The 21111-nt window shown below is 43.9% G+C and overlaps 1 protein-coding gene across 4 annotated transcripts in view; it reads right to left on the reverse strand.

Annotated features, from left to right (window-relative positions):
• Positions 1-236: 236 nt before the first annotated feature.
• Positions 237-21111, reverse strand: part of kdm6a (lysine (K)-specific demethylase 6A) — a 42395-nt gene continuing 21520 nt past the window's right edge. For 3 of the 4 annotated variants that reach the window (XM_032566902.1, XM_032566901.1, XM_032566904.1), the window contains 21 exons: positions 19332-19458; positions 17737-17835; positions 16135-16354; positions 15597-15737; positions 13421-13513; positions 13245-13322; positions 11784-11891; positions 11323-11700; positions 9815-10668; positions 7241-7370; positions 7037-7142; positions 5626-5831; positions 5482-5534; positions 4664-4738; positions 4447-4595; positions 4256-4370; positions 4000-4187; positions 3097-3238; positions 2886-3012; positions 2633-2803; positions 237-1299 (listed from right to left, as the gene is read on the reverse strand). In XM_032566902.1, coding sequence (XP_032422793.1) covers positions 1273-1299; positions 2633-2803; positions 2886-3012; positions 3097-3238; positions 4000-4187; positions 4256-4370; positions 4447-4595; positions 4664-4738; positions 5482-5534; positions 5626-5831; positions 7037-7142; positions 7241-7370; positions 9815-10668; positions 11323-11700; positions 11784-11891; positions 13245-13322; positions 13421-13513; positions 15597-15737; positions 16135-16354; positions 17737-17835; positions 19332-19458 — 3587 coding nt within the window. In that variant the 3' untranslated portion in view covers positions 237-1272. The remainder of the gene's footprint in view (positions 1300-2632; positions 2804-2885; positions 3013-3096; positions 3239-3999; positions 4188-4255; positions 4371-4446; positions 4596-4663; positions 4739-5481; positions 5535-5625; positions 5832-7036; positions 7143-7240; positions 7371-9814; positions 10669-11322; positions 11701-11783; positions 11892-13244; positions 13323-13420; positions 13514-15596; positions 15738-16134; positions 16355-17736; positions 17836-19331; positions 19459-21111) is intronic. The other variant, XM_032566903.1, reaches the window with a different exon arrangement.

The following is a 21111-nucleotide window of genomic DNA, read 5'->3' on the forward strand; positions in this document are numbered from 1 at the left end:
AGGTCTGTATAGAAGGGTGTCAAACTTCCCTCCAGAGAATCATGGGACAAATTTAAACACTGCCATTGCTTCTGTTAGGGTCTCATCTCTCTTTCAATGCACTACATCGTAAAATTGGAGGTACTGTATGTGTGGAAGGGCTTCAAGTGATTTGCTGCCAAATGGCAACATTATACCATAGAGGGCTTAGTCACAGCCACCATGCTTGACAGTTGAAAAACAAGAAAAACTGCAGATGTAAATAAAAGAGTTTTGTTTTTTTTCCTTTGTTTATTGACGCATAAAACATCCTTCAAACAATAAACCCATTTCAAGGTAAGGTCTCTGTACAACGCTTACTAAGCTGTTTCTTTATATAGAAAACATAAGGGGGGCCAGGCTTAAAAATCACAGGGCTCCCTTCAGATTTAATGGCAGGTACTCTAGAGAAAAATTACAGCATTCCATCAACAAATATTTTCAAGCAATAAATATGAATTTATAAATAGTGTAAATTTACATCCAAATAAAAAAAGAAAAAAGAAACAAATTAAAGTTCACTCTAGTTTGTGTGCAACCCTTTTTTTCCTGTGACTTGGCTGGTTGTAAATCCGATTCTCTTCCTCCACGTTAAGAAAGTGAAGAAGTCGACGTATCGAGGGCGAGTAGAGGAGCAGAAACAAAACGTGTCACATTTCACATTACATGTATGTTGGTTTTCCTGACCAAGGCGTCTGACGTAGTAAAAGGCTAACCACACGCACGCGCACACACACCCCAACACGCCCACACACACACACACACACACGCGCACACACACACACACACACACAGAGCTCTGGTGTCAGCTCGCAACAGAATAAAAAATGTAAAAAAAAAAACAATCAGATCAGTAGTCTCTGGTGACCAGGTCGATGGTTCGAACAGAATATGTACAAAACTTTATGCTATTATTGTTATTTTCATTTGATGAGTTGTGGCGAAGTCCAGATGGGCCAAGCAGTAGAACAGTCTGGTCGTGACGACGGGAGGAGCTGCCGTCCCCCAACCCAATCCCTCCAGTCCACCAGGGGGAGGCACACTGCTCGGGGCAGGTTGCATAGACACACAGCTTTCACACAGCTGCCTTATGGGATAGCTACAGGACGCAGTCGGAGGGACTGCCGCCTTTCTTCCTGAATATCAGAAAAAGAAAAAAAGAAAGAGGGAAGAAGGAAGGGAGGGGGGTTCTGAGAGTTTCCACTGAGGTCCATTATGGTTCTGTAATGTTCTCAGAAGATGATGATGACTCCATCAAGAAGAGGAAGGCAGGGGGCTGGCCTGTGGAGAGGAAACAACAATAAGGTCAGTTTGGATCAAACCTGTTTAACCTGACAGAGGTCAGAGTTCATGCTCAAATAAACACACCGAGTTACAAAACTAGGGCTGTCGAACAATTAAGCATTTTAATTTGATTAATCAGAGGGTTGCTGTGAAATAATCACAATCGCCAATACAATTTGAGAGAGTTCGAAATGTTTTTTTTATTAGAAAATAAAATAATGAACATGGGAAATCATTTCTTATGTCTGACTATATTTCATTGTTTCACAGCAGTTTAGTGTTGCTTTAGTTGTGAATAGATGCATGTAAAATGAGGCTTTGCTAAGTTGTTTTGTCAACAACAGTAGAGTAATTTCAGGGCTTTTCCTGTGCTCTGATTGCCACAGCAACCCCACAGAGCAGGGAGTAGGAGAGGAGAAAGAGTGGAGCTGTTTTCAGAATTTTTTTTTTTTTTTTCCATTTTTTTCTCCGAAGAGTTTTTGCGGCGCTAGTGGCTCGTATTTTTTGTGACAGTAGGCAGACAGGAAAGAGGGTGAGGAGAGGGGGGAAGACATGCGGCAAAGGTCGCCGGGACCGGGAGTCGAACCCGCGACGTCCGCGTCGAGGACTAAGGCCTCCAAACGCGGGGCGTGCTAACCCCCTGCACCACCACAGCACGCCCCAGAATTATTTTTATTTTTAAAGGGCAGGATGCATTTTCCAGCAACATAAAATCATTTTATAGCACAATCAAGTAACTGTTAACTTGAGTTTTTATAAAATTACACTCTCTTACTCTTTCTGAATCCCTTCTGCCTTCAGGAAGTCATCATAACATGAAACAAAAGAAGCTGACCATTTAACGTTTTTACCAGAATTGCTCTAAGAAGGAGCTCCTATAATGAGTTCAGCAGATGCCCAGTTCCTTCAAGTGTTTGCTAATTGCTGCTGGCTAGTCTGACGGAGCTGAGTGAAGGAGTTTTGGGAAACTGCAGCTCAGGGGAGGAGCTTCGTCCTCAAAGGCGGAGCTATGTCCACCCAGCTGAATGGTTGCCATGGGACATTAAAGGATTTCTCAAACATGCATGAAAGAATGAAAGCAACACTCCAATTATGTTTTTGATGAGGGAATGTCTCTACTACGTGATTTAAAGTTAGAAAAATTGTTGATTTTCCATAATACTGGCCCTTTAAGAAATGGGAGATTAGCCTTCAAGAGAAACAAAAGAAAATTATGTTCAAACTTCAGCACACATGAAACTGAAAACTTACAGAAACGCGTCATTTATGGTTACAGTTTTTTTAATGCAGCGTTAATATTGACAGCTCCACAGTGGAGCTGGCTGCTCACCAGTGTGAACTGGTCGTAAACCTGCATCAGGTCCTCGATCTTGTACTGCTCCAGAACCACGAAGCTGTCCAGGTCAGCGCTGGCCCGCCTGGCGCAGTCCTGGCACTGAACCACGTATGTCTTCCTGCTGTTGCTCTCGCTGCTCACAAACAGCAGGTCGAATACTTCCACCTGGTACGGGAGCGGAGGGGAGAGCAGAACTGGTAAAGCATCCGCTCCCATCCTGAACCGCAGCAGAGACCCGTCTGCTTACTTCACAGATGCTGCAGTAGTGGGCCGGCTCGCTGTGGGTCCGGCCGTGCCACACCAGCTCCTTCCCCGCAGCCAGCAGTATCTCCCTCTGCATCTGAACTTGCTTCAGCGTCCGCAGCAGGCAGTACCTAACACACACACACACAGGGTTCAGTCAACCCCAACAAAGCAGCTGAGCTAAGCTAAGCTAAGCTAATCCAGTCGGGCCTCACTTGATCATCTCGAAGAGCTTGTGGTCTGACACTTTGATGTTCCTCGCCATGTTCCAGGAGAGGTGGATCATGGGAACGATGGACTTGACGCTCTGCAGCTTGTTCCACTCGAAGCGCTCCACTGCCAGCTTGTACTGATGGGCTGGAGACAGAACACGGCAGAAAAACTCAATGTGTGGCCCCTCAGGGAGAGGAGACCCCTCAGCGCTTCTCCAGAGGACGGAAAGCTTCTGCACACCTCTGGGAAAATTAGTTTTTTTCCCCCACACTTTTCCTGCAGTAAAATTCAAGCACTTTCCCAGGGTTTCAGCAAATAAAATGTAAGACTTTTTAAAACCTATTTAATTCCTCCCATAATGAAATTTAAGACTGGAGAAACTAAGTATAGGGGACGGCTGAAGGATTCTGCTGTATTAGAATCAAGAGTGGCAAAAACCAAAACTTCTGGGATGCGTTTGTGAGGGTCAAACTTAAAGTCTGAATGCACCTACTCCCATATGGGGGTAGGTGCATTCTGAAAGACTGACATCGTCCAGTCAAGTGGATGATGACCCACTATCCACTGTAAGGGTGCATTCACACCAGCCCTGTTTAGTCCACTTCAATCAAACTCTAGTTTGTTTGCCTAGGAAGTCCAGTTCGTTGGGAAGTTGGGAATGCATAATCAGACAAAAGAAGCAAATTCTTTTGCCCGATTCAGTTTGGCCTAGGAAACAGTTTGGTTGAAGTGAAATATGGTGCTGTTAAAATGCATACGTGAAAATGGATTTGTTTGACACAATGCAGTGTGAAAGCAAACCGCACCAGCTGAAATCATCGAGTGTTGCAAATTTGGCCTCCAATCAAGCCGGGTCTACCGGACTATCCAGCGTGTAAACACCTTTAGCGTCCTCTCTGACCCACCTGTGAGGGGTCCCACGTTCCAGGCGATGTTGTTGCACCAGCCGATGGCCTGGACCCAGTGAACGGTGCCAGTGTTGAGCCACACCAGGTCCCCGGGCCTCTGGATGAAGCGGTACACTGGAACGTTGTTCTCATACAGGTCCTCCAGGTTGGGCCACCAGGAGCCCATCAAGAAGTTGATGTTGTTCCTGTCAGAAACCACACAATCAGCCACTAGGACCCACTTTGGGCTCAATCAGTTTTAAAGTTGACATACTTTTCACAGAAGTCATTGATGACGCCCCAGTAGGACTCAGGCACAGCGAACCATTCACAGTCGCCAGGACCAATGTTGATGTTGACCGAGCAGAAGTTGTTGTTCTCTTGGTGACCTGTGACAAACTGGGATTACTAAAGGCTTCAGGAGGACAACAGAAGACTCGGGCCTCGGGCGTGCCCAGGTTCTACCTGGAGTCCGGCTCCCTGGCACCTTCATGTACAGCTGGACGGTGTTCATGCCCAGGATGGTGTGGCCCACGTGGCTCAGCAGGTTCCCGGCTGACACCACCCTGGCGAAGGCCGGCAACTTGGTCAGCTCCTGCAGCTGCTGCTTCCACCTGCAACCAGCCCACTGTTAGACACAGGCTGCTGAGAGACCAAACCACGGCGAGAAGCGTTTGCTCACTTTTTGTCGTCAGAGAGGTCGATGTTGGTGCCAAACTTTATGTGCTTTAGAGGACCTTTCCTTCGCCGGATCCCACTAGAGAGCAATGGAACGGTGTTATTTCCACCAGTGGGACAAAATACTGAACAGAGAACCTCAACTCAACTTGATTGGCCATTTTCCACATTAGTACCACAGTGAAACCAGACAGAGGTCAAGCAACACACTTCAGTGTGGATGTTACTGAGTGAGGAAGTGTTTGCCATGATTCACAAACCCACAGCATTGCCTGTGGGTTTGCAAAGAGGCTCCACGGCCAGAAGCTAATGTAATGCTGTTTGGGGAACAACAGCATGGAAAAGTTTGGGAACCATTGGTTCAGACCATGATGTAAGTCAGTTTCTGCAGTGACATGCTGTATTATAAATAGTCTGTCTTTCTCAGTGTTCTCTACACGTCCACATTATGTACATTTTTGTAAATGTGATCTCACTCAGTTGCTCATCCCTTGGATCGTGAATCAGATATTCCCATTTCTAATAGCTGCACAGCATTTTCTGTTACAGTCTTATACATTATATTATTATCATAGTTAATCTTGATTTCTATATATTACTTTTAACACCAAGAACTTTTTACTTGAACCTTTTATATCCGTTATGCCTGAATTTGCCGTTTACAGAACAACAGAGGCTGTTTCTATTGTTCTATCATATTCTATTGTAATGTGTCTGTTACAACTAAGGAAGACTTTCACTGTCAGAGTTTTATTTTATTTAATTGTTTTTTACCTCCAAAGACTGGTTGCACCAGTGCCCTAGGAGGGAGAAATGACCCACCTGTCTGAGGAAGCTGCCTCTGCTTCCACCTCTTTCTTCTTCTCATTCTCTTCCTGTCAGGAAAAGATTCCATCAGTTTAAAACGGCAGAGTTAAGAATCTAGAGGTGATGAGGGTGTGCTGTGAGGCTGATCCGCCCACTGACCCGCAGCGACTCCTGGAAGGACGAGGCCTGGTACTGGGCGTACTTCAGGATGGTGGTGTGGGAGCGGCTGCTCTCGCAGCGCCACATCTTCCTGCTCCCGCTTGGGTCCCAGTTCTCGTCGGTGGGCTGAGCCAGCTGGGTCCGCACCTCCACCAGGTGCTCGGGGTTGGCCTCCACCAGCGTCTTTGTGGAGAACAGGCCCAGGTCTGCGAGTGGGTGAACGCAAAAGATTGAGAAAAGCTTGTTATAGGAAACGACGTCATTTCAGCACTCTGTCCCCATTTTGTTAGTCTTTTATTTGTAACACTGTAATGACAATCATGTGCTCAAGTTTCCATTGGGATGTTTGTGTTAAGCTGTCACATAAAATCACAAGAAAATATAACTAGTACTAAAGTGTGTGGCTGTAATGTGACAGAAAGTGAAAGAAAGGAACAAAAATTTTAAAACAACAAGCAGGATTGAGAAGTGTCCACTAATATAATCCTCCAGCAGGTGGTGCTGCTGTTGCAGATGTCAAAGCCACCAATAGAGAAAAACCCCAGTTAGCTATGACACAGGGTTTCTCACGGAGAAATTCAAGCTTTTTCAAGGCAAGTCAGCAAACTTTTACAGCACAAAAAAAATAAATGAATAAATAAAACTGAACTAAAAAAGAAAGTTTTGTTAACAATGCCTTGTGATATTACTCAACATAGCAGGCACAAAGTAATATGAAGTATTACAAAATGTTATATTTTGAAATCTTTCATGCATGCACCCTACACACCTGACTGCTTAACCTAACAAAAGAAAATCCCACAAAAACATATATAAGATAATCTTTTGAGCCATTAGGAATAATACATATTCGTTACATTCCAAATTGTGTTAAGGCAAATGACCTTCCTGCACAAATTAATGCCTAAATGTACAAAGTAACTTGCACAGAAATTTTTTAAAATAAATTTCTCACTAAGCTTTCTGGGATTTAGAAAATAGAAGCAATTTTGGTGATTCTGACTAACCAACAACAAGAGACGTTTAGTCTGATTTCACTTCAGAAGTGAGAAAAAAAAATTATTTGAAAAGACAAACTTGCATTATTCTACCATTATCAATATAGCACTTGAAAATGGTCTTAAAGCAACAATATTATTGTTTATTGCAATAAATTCTGGGACAATTTTTCATCCGGTAAAAGTATGCAATCGTGACAGAGCTTTCACGTTTCAACCGCAAATAACGTTTTCCAAATTTAGATTTTTAATCAAATGTTAGATTGCACTTTATTACAAAACTGTGCAGTGTAAATATCAAGCACTTTCAAGGACTTCATACAGAAAAATCAAGCCCTTTCCAAACCTTAAACACTGAACCGTGTCTGGTAATGATAGTGAGTAACAGTTGAGACAGGAAGTGAGTGTCTTACCCAGTTTGAGGGCCCCAGCCAGGCCCCTGATGACAGTTACTGGGTTGGCAGGGTTGGTGCAGAACTGGTGGAGGGGGGGGAAGAAAGCATCCCTCTTGTTCTCCAGCTGTAGAGGCAGAAAGCAGACAGCAGGGGGAGTCAGAGTGACCGTTACTCTCCACACAGACATGAGGAAACCTCCTCCAATAAGGTGGATGGACTCACGTAAATACTGGGCGTCGGGGGGTTGAGCTTGTCCTTTGGCAGTGGGGGTGAGGGTCGGCCGGGCGGGCGCGGCGGGGGGCAACGGTCCAGGAGGATGCTGCTGGTCGACAGACCGTTCTTCCCCAGGTTTCTGCAGAAGCGGGAAGACGTCAGCGCTACAAAAAGAAAAACCCTAACACCGAAACTCACAAAAAAAACAGGCAGCAGAGCAAGGCTGCAATACAAATCCAGCTGAAGAACGTGTGTGATAGTGATGAGTGGTGCTGCGAGGATGCACCACTCTGCCACTAGGTGGGGGTGTAGGTCATGTTTTCTGTGGGTGTGATTCAGTGGAAGCTGGAGTCCTAAATGAAAACACTGACATGGAATAAATGAGGTAGAGGAGAAGATGAAGGTTGGAATGTACAACATGTCTGACCGGGATGAGAGTCCAGCATGATGGATGGCTTACACACACACACACACACACCCACACCCACACACACACACACACGTGTATATTTCTACCCATATTAGGACTTTTCATCGACTCCCATTAATTTTAACTGCATTTAAGCCAAACCCCGATATTTTCCTTAACCCTCCCCATTACTACCATACATCTAATCCTAACTACTACTAGTCTAGGTCTTATTTTAACTAAAACTTAATTCACGAGAGCTGAAACGATGAATTAAATTAATCGTAATGAATCAATTATTGAAATAGTTGTTAGCTAATTCAGTAATTGTTCATTAACTGGAGATTTCATGCTGAAAAAAAGAATGCTTGCTGAAAGAAAAAGAAAAAAAAGCATCAATCAATTAAGCCAGAATTGTACAAAAAGCATGTGCATTTCAATTTCAACAAAACAAAAAAAACCTTTGCCTGTAAATATGTTTTAGCCAAAGAGTGGCATTGTTTTATCAGTTCAGATTTACTAAAGGAATTATGTTATTGAATTTTAGGCAATACAATGTTTATTTTCTTATTTGAAGAAAATGTATTTATTTGCATCTTTCAAAGTATTCATAATATTGTATTAAAAAAAAGACTTAAATTAAAAATCTGTCAGATTGTGATATTCTTTTTCAGATGATTCCCCAGAATAATTCATAGATTCATTGATTATTAGAATAATCGTTAGTTGCAGCCCAAACTCACACCTCAACACTAAAGCTCACCCCAGACCCTAAAAAACGCTGAAACCAAAGTGCAGTCCTGATACGGTGTACTCCAAGGTCTATTGGTCTTCACAAGTTTAGTGAATATGCTAGAAATGATGCCAGGAAGAATAGCTGAACAAGTACACACTCACACAGAAGTTCATAAAGAGGCGGGGGTGAAAGCCAGACGTCTAAATCCTCTCCGAGAGCCACAAAAATAAATCCATCCTCAGATCTGTTTTCACACCTGAGAGGATTCACAGTTCTGCTAACAAGACCTGAACACGGCGTCTACCGGGCCGCAGCTGAAGGCCGTTAGGCAACAGCTCACTTCCCACCAGAGCGTGTTGATGCTTTTCCAGGGGAAACACGCAGTGTAGAAATCTGCATCTGATCCCACAGGACCGAACGACGTTCTGATCCAAACTTGAGTTCTAACAGAGAACGGCTGAGGAGGAAGACGTGTTCTACCAACGAGCCGCAGAGAAAACCCCGGTGGTCGTCAGACTGACCCGTTCTGAACACACCACAACTAAACACTACCTTCTGCTGTCTTGTGTGTGAAACTATTTCAAAACAAATTGTAATTTCAGAACAAGAAAGAAAAATAAATTGAGGCAGACTGTAATCAATTTTTCAGACTAGCTAAACATGAATCGATGTAAAATGCTGAAGACAGTTTAAAATGTCATCTTTGAAGCCACATCAAGGTATTCGGTGCTGCTTTATTCCCCATTTACAAAACTGCCTCTGGTGATGTGTAATTCAACCAACAATCACTGCTGATCAATTATCATTTTGATGGCAACTCACAATTATAAATCAGAACTTGTGTAAAATATGGAAGGACATTACTAAGAAACATCAGTTAGTCAATGGCAAACACGAACGCTGTCCAGTCAACAGGCAATACATTTGCACTTAACCCATGATAGATGCCAAAAAAAAAAAAAAAGCTAACTAGCAAGCGAGGGTATGTCAGTATGGCAAAAAAGCTAGCTAGCATAACAGCAGCATAAAAAGCTAGCTAGCAAGTCTATACCAGCAGCTAGTTAGCGGTAGCCTCAACTGCCTTGAGCAGATCATCAAATGTCTACTTTTACCTGACAGAAAAGTCACTACATTACACTCAACGAGACTCAATAGTCCTGCTACAACAAAAGACATGTGACTGACACATCTAGGGCCAACTTACATAATTGTAATTCAAGACAAATTTAAAGTCTTAATTTTATATATGCAAACTGAATATTTTTTAAGGATGCGAGGACGCCCAGTAAAACTGAATGGAGTTTGTTTATTTACTGTCACTGGACATCGCAGACACAACAGAAGACACTTCTGTAGAACTGCTGAAAGGAATTATTTTTGATGTTTTAAGGTAAACTCAGAGGTTTCCAGAGCAGAGAGAATGAAAGCAGCTCCTGACCTGCAGGCTTTCAGCACATCACTGGAGCTGGGGTAGATGGAGACCGACGACCATGGAGCTAGCCCAGCAGGCGGCGTCTTTCTCTGCGGGCTCCGGGAGTCCTCCGGGCTCTTCCCATTGAGCGTGGGCCCCTGGCTGTTGGAGTCGGACAGGCTGTTAAGGCAGGAGGGGCCGCTGGCGGTGTGGGGGTCCGCCGAGCACGGCGAGGGCATCGGGGCGACCGACAGCGGGGAGGAAGCCGCCAAGTGCTCCGGCTTGGCATGGAGAGCTGGGAGGACGTGGTTTGTTTTCTCTGAGGAAGACCCTCCGTGATTACTGTCGTCGTGGTTACTGGTAGCGTTGGCTTTTCCCTTTACAAAGGCTGAGAGTTGAGGATTGTCTGAAGTGAGCGTTGCAACAGCGGCCGGCGAGGCGGGCTGCAGCGGGCTGGCGGAGCGCTCCTGCGCCCGCGGCTGGACGTGATTAATCAATCCTTGCCGGGAGGCGGAGCCAGGGCTGCACGGCGCTCCTCCGTGATGCCTGCCGGCCGCCTCGAGACCTGGCAGCGGAACGGCGGCGGGGACGGTGCTGCCGGTTTTCCCCCCGGAAGGCGCCACCGTCGCCGCGTCTTTGGTATAGACCCCTGAGGTAGTGGCGGAGTGGGGAGGCGAAGACAAGTGGTTGGGCGTGGACTGTGGGGAAGTGGGGGACAGGGAGGAGGCTGAGGAGGAGGCAGTGCAGGGCCCGGAGCAGAGTCCAACCTGATTCAGAACGCTGGAGGAGGAGAAGGAGGTCTGAGACGGGGAGGAAGAGGAGGAGAAAGGGGGTTCTCCATCAGGACCTGCCGGATGGGAACCTGGACCTTTTTGAAGCCCCTGTTGGGAAAACAAACCAGAATCAGAACCCAGAAAACAGATCCATGTTTATGAGTGAATAGATCTAGTAATATCTACAGTACAGACCAAAAGTTTGGACACACAGTTGTGTCCAAACTTTTGGTCTGTACTGTATATCCGTCCTGATATCGAAGACAATTCTAGATCAGGTATCAGTGACAATGTGCCAGATCCATAAGGACATATCTATTCACATCTTGAAATTGGGCCTCTGTCTCTTTAAGAAGCTCCTGCTCTTTCTGAAACTCCACCTTCAGGAAGTCGTCACAACATGGCTCCTCTATTAACCCTTTAACAACATTTTCACCAGCGTTGAACTGAGAAGTATCTCAGCAGATGCGCAGTATTTGCTAATTGCTGCTGGCTAGTCTGAAGGAGCTGAGTGGGGAGGGCTGCTCTGTGAGGCGGGAGCTTGGAAACTGCAGCGCCAAGAAGGAGGTATGTTTTTGATGAGGGAATAAAGTCATAACATGATGCTAAGCTCAGAAAAAGTCAATTTTTTTGTATAATACAACCTCTTCAAGTCAATTCACCGCTGTTTTTCTGTATTGGATTGAAATCAGCCGATACTTAGTCTCAGATATTGGTATCCAAAGTGAAAGAAGTGGATCGGTGCAGGAAGCGGTGCAGTACCTGAGTGGTAGTGTTGCGTGGTTGGCTCCTCCAGGTCTCGTCCGCGTGACTGGGACTGGCGTTAGTGCTGCTGCCGGTGGTGCTGGGCTGACTGGTGGCGGTGCAGGTGTGAGGTAGAGAGTTCTGCTGCGGGTAAGGCACGTTTCCGTTGCTCGCACCACCACCGCCGCCCAGCCCCGCCCTGGCGTTTTTAAGGTCCAGGTGTCCTGGCAGACCCGCCGAAGGACTCGAACAGGAGCCGTTGGTCTGGGGGGGTCGACCGGCTGCGTGATTGACAGGAGAGGAGTGGGACAGTCCCGGGTTGTGAGGGGGGTCCGCTGACGGGCCGTTGGGGAGGCCGGACCGTGGCTGGCCGCCCACTGCAGCCTGCTGCCTCATCTGAAGCACAGCAGAAGAAGAACACTTCAGCTCTATTGCTAAACACACATTTAGCGGTTCTTCAATAAAAAAGTCAAACCCACCTGCTGCTGATGCTGCTGCATGAGGGAGAACTGGTTCTCCAGCTGCTCCAGCATGTGCTGCCGGGGGGGCGTGAGGCTGGCCCGGTTGCTCCGTAAATGATCCAACAGCTGCAAGTTACACAACACTGTTCAATGAACTCAGCACAAGATCAGCAGTTTTAACTGGAGAGTCAAAAAAACCTGGGTCTGCTTGATTGGTTTTCATTTTGAGTAACGTTTTTTATGATTTATTTAGACACGTTGCATGTTATTGTCCACATCCGGAGATTTTGCACGTGCTCACAACGCTGGAAGGCATAAAGACGATTCCTTTACTTTCCATCCAGAGCCTTGCTGCCGCGGTAGAACAATTCCATTAACTAAATGAAACCTGGAGATGGAGGTGTTGTAAATTTAGTCCAGTGCATCACAGCAAAGGGAAAATGACGCAGAAAAACTGTTGAACAAATCAAACCGACTCCATCTTTTTCATTGCTCTGTCGGTTATGCTACACACAGATCTGTTGCCATAGCAACTGACCAACAATAGCTCCACTAGTGCATCAGGATTCAACACCGAAAAACAGGCAAACATTTCCCACACAAAACAGAACCTTCAGTCTGTTAGAGTTCAGCGTTCAGCCGGGAATCGAATCGCAGGTTCGATTCCCGGCCTGGCGACATTTGCCGCATGTCTTCCCCCTCTCTCATTACCCTGTTTCCTGTCAAACTACTTTCAAATAAAGGCCACTAGAGCCAACAAAACCTTTCAAAAAGAAACATGCTCTACTAATTATGTGTGGGTCACCTTTTCTTTTACTGAACCAAAACACACCGAATCCCACAGCACGTCTTCATGTTAAGATTGTCAAAGTCAAGCTAGCGTAGCTGACCTATTCCCTCCCTCACTATTGTTTTAATTAAAACTTTTTCCTGACCTTGTTCTCTCGTCTTTGTGTTGACAATAAGTAGCAAAGCACTGCGTCCCTTTTTCTTTTATATATCCTGCTTTAAGATGTAGTGATATGTTAAACGCACTAAATCGTTGACAACTTGTCAGCTAAAACTAATGGTAATCATCATGGGCGAGCGGCTTGTTGTCCTCCAGCTGGAGGACGGGATCTTGCATGAATAGCAGGACGTTGCAACGTGTCTATAAGTTATAATATATATGTGCATATATATATTATAATAAATTGTTGATAAATCAATGCTAAGTCTATAAGTCCTTACTTTCATCTCTTAATAAAAAAGGGTAAGGACATTATGTCTTAATGAGTGTCCTTTTTCCAACAAACATATTCAGCTTCAACATTTTTCACATTGCCAATTAAAATGCAGCTGAAGTGATTTCCGTGTTTTTTTTCTCCCCCAATTTTTGGCGCTGAAGATAAGAATTTTTCTGAGCTACAGAACTAATAATCCACAATTCACTTCAACAGGAAACACCGGATGCGCTTAAATGTTGAGACGTTCGCCTACCTGGATCTTCTGTGGCGTCAGATACCAGCCGGAGACCTGCTGCTGATTGGATCCGTTTGCCAACAAGTCGGGAGCACCCTAAGGACGACACAAAAACAAACCTATGTGAGCTCTCCTTCTCAAGCCCCGCCCCTTCAGCTGCGATGACCCTCTCCCCCCCGGGCTCTCTGCGATACCTTGACCTGGCTGGCGGTGCGTTTCTTTTTAGCAGGACTGGCCAGCGGGTCGGTGTGGCTGCTGGCGGACGGGCCTCCCTCCCCTTTACAAGCCTGTGGATCCAGCAGAGACACTGCTTCAGAGGACGGACCGCAGTCAGAGCAGAAACAACCTACAAGCTCAAACAGGGTTTAAACTTTTCTGCAGGGACACTGAAAGACGACAGTGTTACAACATCTACATGCACATGGGTTTTAAAGCAATTCAATCCCACAAAAATCCAGGACTCTAATGGGTTGTGGTCAGAAATTAAAGCTGAATTCTTCTGATTTACTGTTTGGTGTTTATAACCTCTCAGTCTCCTGGAAAGTCTTTCTACTGTTAAGACGTAATGTGGTTTTAATATTAATGACTTATTCAAGGGCAAATGAATTTAAGAAATTTTAAGGCCTTAATTTTAGCCGCACAAATCTAAGACTTTTAAGGACTTTTTAAGGATGCGGGAACGCCCTGTTGAATTTCGACAGAATGACAAGAAACATACCAGTAATGGTTTTAAATCTATTTTTCGCACATTTTTTGTTGTGAAATTTTCTATTCTACAGTAGAAAAAAATCTTTTTGCTAAATTTTGTTTAATTAATCAAAATGCAAATAAAATGGTAGTTCTTGAAAAATACATTTCTGAGAGTAGATATTTATATATCAATTTCTTTCCAATTTGTTTCATAAGGGATAGTGTATATTGATCAACATGAGTGCATTAAAACCATGGACGTATACCAGATTCAGTCACTACAGGTAATTTTTATCTGTAGCCTCCCGGAAGGTTGATGGTAAAAATAGTAAACAATTGACATAAAATTTACAATAAAGTTCTAAGTTATATCTGAAATTATAAGTTGTCTTTTTTTCTAAGCTTGTTGTAACATTTGCGGCTGTAAACGAGTTTCATTTAGCTGGCCTGAGAGCAGAAATGCCTCTTTAGGTTGTGGAGGAACAGAATTACAGAACCATTTACATCTGTCACAAAAACAGACAAGCTGGGATGAATGATTGTCACTTTGCTGAAATAAATTCATGCATCCAAACCTTTACATGCAATGTCTTGCAAAAATAGTTTTATTACTCACATTTTGTCGCAGAACATTAAAACTTTGATTTTGACTTTATGAGATAGACCAACACAAAATAGCATAAATCTGAAATGGAAGGAGAATAATAATGGAAGAAGATGCTCTGGTCAGACAGACACCGAAACTTTTGACCTGCATTAAAAAAATTATAAAAACTGACAGCAGGCATCACCCTGAACACGCCGTCTCAATGCAGGTTTAATTTTTCCAATAGTTGTATTGAATTTCCTCAAAGAATGAAATGAAAACTACTAGTAAAACATTTTTAAATAATTTTTTTTTTTTTTTAACTAGGTTGGAGCACACGTGTATGCTCTTTGCTCTGTGCAGCGTCCCAGATGGATCGCACTGACTCTGCATGTGCTTTTACGAGAGCTTTTTTTTTTTTTTTTTGCGTTGTTTCAGGAACTGACGGTCTGGTGGGACACCCCCATTGCGTCCCTGTTGTCTGACCATGACAACAGTCTCACAGTTTTAAGAATCACCTTAAGACTGGGTTGTAATGCTTGCAAACCCCTGATTTAGATTAGATTTAGATTAAGGTGGGTAGATGTGATAGCATGGCCTAGTTAAAGTACAGATAACTAGGTCACTTCACACCTATGGCTCTAAATGAGTTTTATCTGGCTAGATCAAGAGTAAAAATGTCTCTTTAGGTTGGAATGTTTGAAGGCTGATGATTTAGATTACCCCCCATATTGAGATCCTTTCCAATGATTAGCAATTATTGTTCTGAGCTTCGGTAAAGCACGGACTCAGAGGGTCAATCCCATAAAATCCCAATAAAACAAATGGACATTTTAATGAGACAAAATGCTTTTTGCAAGGCACGCATGTCCAAGCGTCTGAGTTTGCTGAGTGAGTTGCAGTGAGTGGGCAAAAATGACAAAAAAACGTGGGACAGGAATTGCTCTGCATGGAGAGTTAGCGACAATTCTAACAATCTGAGAGGAGGAACGATGAAGGACAATCTGGCGTCTACTGCAAAAAAAAAGAAGAAAGGAAGAAAGAAAGAAAAGAAAAAATAACGGGGCCTCGCTCCGTCTCTTTCTGATTCTCACCTGCTGCGCCTGTGCTGTGTTCAAGGCCCCCTGCCTGGACGTGAGCTCGGCAGGAATGGGAAGGCTCCACGCCTCCTCAATACAAGGAAGCATTTTACTCTTATTCTGCAGACTACTTGGGTGAAGGTTACACAACTGAGCCTAGGAGGAGAAATTGTGTGAAAACAACAAACTTTAGAGCCTGAATTGGAAGTCGAAATACTCCAGAAAGGACAAAAAAAAAAAAAAAAAAAAAAAGTCTTGCTCGCTAATATAGCGTCTCTACCTGGACATAAAAATAAGAGAAATGATTAATGTCGTGAATGTATGCTTTAAAAGTGAGAGAAAGTCACATTAATATGAATTATAATTCATATCTATGTGTTCAAAGGCAAAAAAAAACAAAAAAGGGCAATAAGCATTTTAAAAGCTGATTGCTTTGGCAATGCTGGGCTGTTATCACAGCACCTGAATGCACAAACACCAAAAAGTACTGTACGACATTAAACACAGCAGGCTGGAGGGCTGGGGTTGGGGGAAATGAGGGCGGGGCTTCCACCTGCAGCAGTTTGATGCGTTGCGCGAGAGCTGCGGTGTTGAGGCACGCTTTGCTGCGCGTGGCGTTGATGTAGCACTTCATGGCGTCTTGCAGCTGGCCGCAGGACTCGTACAGCGTACCCAGGTCCATCCAGGCGGCGGCGTGGCTGTGGTCCAGCTGGACGGCGCAGATGTAGGCCTGCAGAGCGTCCATGGGCTGGTTCTGCTGCTGGTACAGCACACTGCAAGCAGAGAGGGCAGGGGGAGGGACACGGTACAGACCTTACTTTTTCTAATTGTTTCTTAATCGTCACATGCTGTTACACTGTATATTGGAGTTTGACCAGGCCGTACAGGGTTCTGACCAGAGCACCTGCATTCGCATGCTTGCTGTGTTTCCTGTAAGTCTTGTGGCAAACTGGAGGTTGCTTAAGGAGCTAAACACAAATACAAGTTAAAGTTTTACAAATTTTTCAGTAAAATTGAAAACATTTGAAAACATTTCTTAAAAGGGACCCACGACAAAGTGAACATGTTGGGGTAAATATGTTGTAATTTTTCATTTGTTAACCTAAACGCTGTTTTTTGTGAGACATAAAAACTCAATTTCTTCAAAAATTGGATGTCTTTATTGTATTTTTCACCTGCGCAATCCATGTCAGGTTGATGACATGGGAGTTGGGTCTATAAACAAAATGCAAGAAGTCAAGATCGTGGAGACGGACAAGGGCAGCCCACAAAATGAATGGGCCGAGGAAAAGTGCCTCGAGGTTGTCATGTGACTTTAAACATGAGTTATCCGTTAAAACAAACAGGAGTAATGGGCTTGTAGTCTACTGTCCACCATATTAGCTAGAGCTAGCGCCGTTAGCATAAGCTAGGGGCTTTAATCAAAGAATAAGATAATGTATGGACGCTTAAAGTGGCATTGAAGCATCTTTACGTCATTGTAACACAACGTTTTAATGTGTTTGAGAAAATGTTTTAATCCAAATGCTAACCACAAACAGCTTGAGTTTTTGTTTCTACTTCAACAATTAGTGCGCTGCTGCTAATTGTTGAGTTAGAAGCTGAAGCTCTCAGCAGTTCTTTGGAGCTGACCGGCTGACATTTTCAGGCAACAGCTGCACAAATATCAGCATTTTTTCCCGGCCTAATCTCTCCTCTTCCTATGTTTGGTCCTCATCTTCATTTCTCCATTGCTTTCCATTTCCACTCATTCCGGTTCAAATTTAAAGGGTCTAATATTATTGCACAAAAGTTACTGTTCTGACTGGACGGAGCTAGCACTGATGGACCTAGCATACGTAATGCATTGCAGGGTAAACAAAATGGCGACGTCCATGTGACAATATTTTACTTACATTTATAAAAATTCAACACCTTGCAGTATTTTTACTGTATCGTTCCAACATCTGAAATATTTCAAGCAAATAATATTATTACAACTAATCATGGATCCCTTTAAAACATTTAATATTGTCCTTCCTCTTCATAATTCTGTGTATAAAACACAAAAGCTGTGGCGGGATGAATACTTTTGCAGGGGATTTTGTCTACAGTGAGTCTACAGTAAGAAGCATCTTGTTCTACAGCCACACTTGCTGACACGCTCTGCTCTTACCCGATGGAGCACCAGGTGTCAGCGCTGGCCTCCGACTTATCAATGGACTGGCGGTAGGAGATGAAGGCATCCTGCACCTTTCCGATACTGGAGTAGCACCTGCCCGACAGAAAGCAAAACCAACTCTAAATCATTGCATTTTAGGAAAACAACATATTTCATGACTTATGTCAGTCGGACAGAGATTGCCACAGCAAAAGACCAACAATCAATACCAGAGTAGTAACGTGTTGTAATCTCCGAGGTTTAATGTTGAGCTGCATCTTGAGAACAGATTTGTTCTAAGACACAGGAATGACTGACGTTTCTGAGACACAATGTGTCCCGCCTCCCAGGGACAAAAAGCTACTCAGTGACTTTCATTGGTTTTATCTGTCAAGTTGTCAAAGTAACAATCATAAAATAAACATCAAGTCTGAAAACATAAAACTGTAACAGACTGGACGTTATGTTCTTTGTGTTGGAAATGTTTTATATTTTTTGGTGTTAAATCTTGATACACCCGTGGAAGCTGTTGTCAGTTGGTTGCTATGGTAATGGAGCTGTGCGTAGAAGAATACAAATAGTTTAGGCCCTGTTTACATGACAATGATCCAACAAAAATGGAAATTTCGTTTCGTTTCTGTTAACACATTTACATGAAGACGTTCTAATTACAATTTTTGTTTACACAGTAACGGTACACATCGAAAAGGTGTAATGCTCTCGCCAAGCCACTAGTTGGTGCTAGGTTCTTTGAAACTAAGTGCGCATGTATAAAAAAAAAATAATGTTCTACTTGAAGGCAGGTCAATTCACAGTTCCACATCAGGTACCGTTCCCCCACATCTTGGGGGAAAACACGCACTATGTATGTCTGATTAGGGTGAAGTTGGAAAAAAGTGGGATAACTTTGCTGAAACGCGTTGTTTGCGCTTTCACGGTGTCCGTAGTTCTCTAGATAAGAGCACTTAACAAGCGAGTGCTTGTTATGAGTGCTGAACAAGCACACATGTATTTTGCCACCTGGGCGTTGCAGAGCGGTGAAGAGACGCTGATGGGGAAACACGAACTGTAGTAACACCAGCATCGTCAGTAGTTTCTTCTTCTGTGGATTGTAGGAAGCAGCTAAGTTTTGCTAGGGATTCCCTGACAGAAAAGATCCATTTACTCTGTTTACAAGACAACGGACACCGGTACGTTTCAGAGCCATTACACTCTGGAACCCGTTTTCAATCTGTACCGTTGTCAGAGAAAATATTTGGTGGTTTCATGTAAATGTACAATACAAACACAACAAAACTCTTCCATTTTCACCAGAAATTGTTGTCGTATAAACAGGGCCTTAGAGTTGTTCTCCAATGGTTTTTCTGCATCGTTTTCCCTTTGCTGCAGCGCATTGCACAAAATCAATAACACCTCTATCTCCAGGCTTCATTTGTGAACTGTTCGACCGCAGCAGCGAGGCTTTGGATGGCATGTAAAAGAATTGTGTTTATGACCTAAAACATTGTTCGCACGCGTGAAATTTTCCGGGTGTAAACAACGGCAAGCAACGTGTCTGTAGTGTGTATTTCCAACAGAAGCAAATAACGGCAAAAAGCTTTAAGGCGTACCTGCCGAGAAGGTACCAGGACTGGCCGGAGTTGGGGTCTGCTTCTAAAGACTTCTGCAGACACTGGATGGCGTAGCAGCCCTTGGAGTCTTTCTCCCTCAGCTGCTCCACAGTGTGATGCATCCAGCCTAACGAGCAGCAGAGCAGATCAGCTGTTAGTCTTCAACAACTCCTCTGAGCTCCAGTGGAAACTGGTATGGGGAGGAATGATGAGCCTCCGTCCAGACAAAATGTGCGCCACTGTGGAGACGGCTGACTCCGCCCGGGCCCCTCTCCCCTTAAGGAGCTTTAACCGAACAGTGGAGAAGGACGGATAAAGTGAGACAGGTGGCCTTCTTCAAAGGCTTCATTTGAAGCAGCCACAATGCACGCAACCCCCCCCCACCACACACACACACACACACAAGCAGTAACAAGCCATTTCCAACAAACAAGGTCGCTCTCGGAGACAGACCAAAGCAATCACAGCCCACCCCTTCTGTCCTCCTATACACCTGAAGCATGCTCCGATCGTCACCATGGAAACCCCCAGCAGGCAATGATTAGCAGTACTTAGTGAGTGTGGCTGTTGAAACCTTGTTTTGATGAAGTAGCAGAGCAGGAGACGCAGATTGGTTTGATTTGATGTCGTTTTATTGAGGAGCAGGACGATTTATTGGGGTAGCTGCAGACTTCAGCAAGTCAAATTTAAGACTTAAGACCTTTTTGATGCCACCTTTAATAATATTTAAGATGGAAAAAGAAACTATAAATATAAGGGATGGTTGAGGGATCCTGCTGTATTACAATAAAGCACAACATAAATTGTGATATTTCTGGGGTCTGTTTGTGACCCTGGGCAGTAGCTACGTGCTTGCTACAGACTTAACTCCCACAATGCCTAGCTTTATTTTTTTGGCAACAGAAGTGAGCCAGTGGCAAAAACAAACCTTATCTAGCCAACTGATGCTAAATTTGCTCTTAAATGTGGCAGTATTATGTATTTTCCAGCCACATAGTCCCATTTTATAGCACAATCAAGTAGCTGTGTTACCTTCAGTTGTCATAAAAACGCTGGCTACCTCATCAAACATGAAGAAGTCGTCACATTATCAGTCCTCTGTTAAGTCTTGAACAATATTTTTACAAACATTTGAGAAGTAGTTCACAAAAATGATGGTGCTAGAGCTGTAGAGCCTAGCATACGTCATCTACCCAGAATGCATTGCAGTGTAAAACAATATGGCGACAAAGGTGCAGTATGTAACTGCAAAAATGTTTATTTGTTAAAACTGTTACAATGTCATGACAGTATGAGACAGATAAACCATTCATCTCCTCCACTTCCTCCCCAAGTCAAGAGGAAATGTCACAACCAATCAAAGCAAAGGGGAGGGTCTTAGTGCCGTCAATCACCCTGGTGTACTAATGGCAGTAACAACTTTCTGTTTATCCTTTACACTGTCTATCTACCGGTATCGGTGGCACAACTAGCCTAGCATTGACAACAGAATATGTTGTGGGGATCCAGCTGTAGCGTAGCATAGAGCAGGGAGATTTCTACAACTATAAAAAAAAATAGATATTTGTTATAAAAGTTACATACAGCAGCTTTAAACCACAACACAAAAATCTTTCCCACAGTCTCAGTAACTTCTGTCCTCAAACACAACTGGACCAGTTTTACTAATAAATTTGTCCTCTAAAAACACCATATTCTCAAAGACCAAAACTTTATGCCTGAAGTACACACACACACACACACACATGCTATCGTCAAGGCAGGGGGATGGGAAACCAAG

This window comes from Xiphophorus hellerii, chromosome 7 (genome assembly GCF_003331165.1).
Source record: "Xiphophorus hellerii strain 12219 chromosome 7, Xiphophorus_hellerii-4.1, whole genome shotgun sequence".
Taxonomy (NCBI): Eukaryota; Metazoa; Chordata; class Actinopteri; order Cyprinodontiformes; family Poeciliidae; genus Xiphophorus; species Xiphophorus hellerii.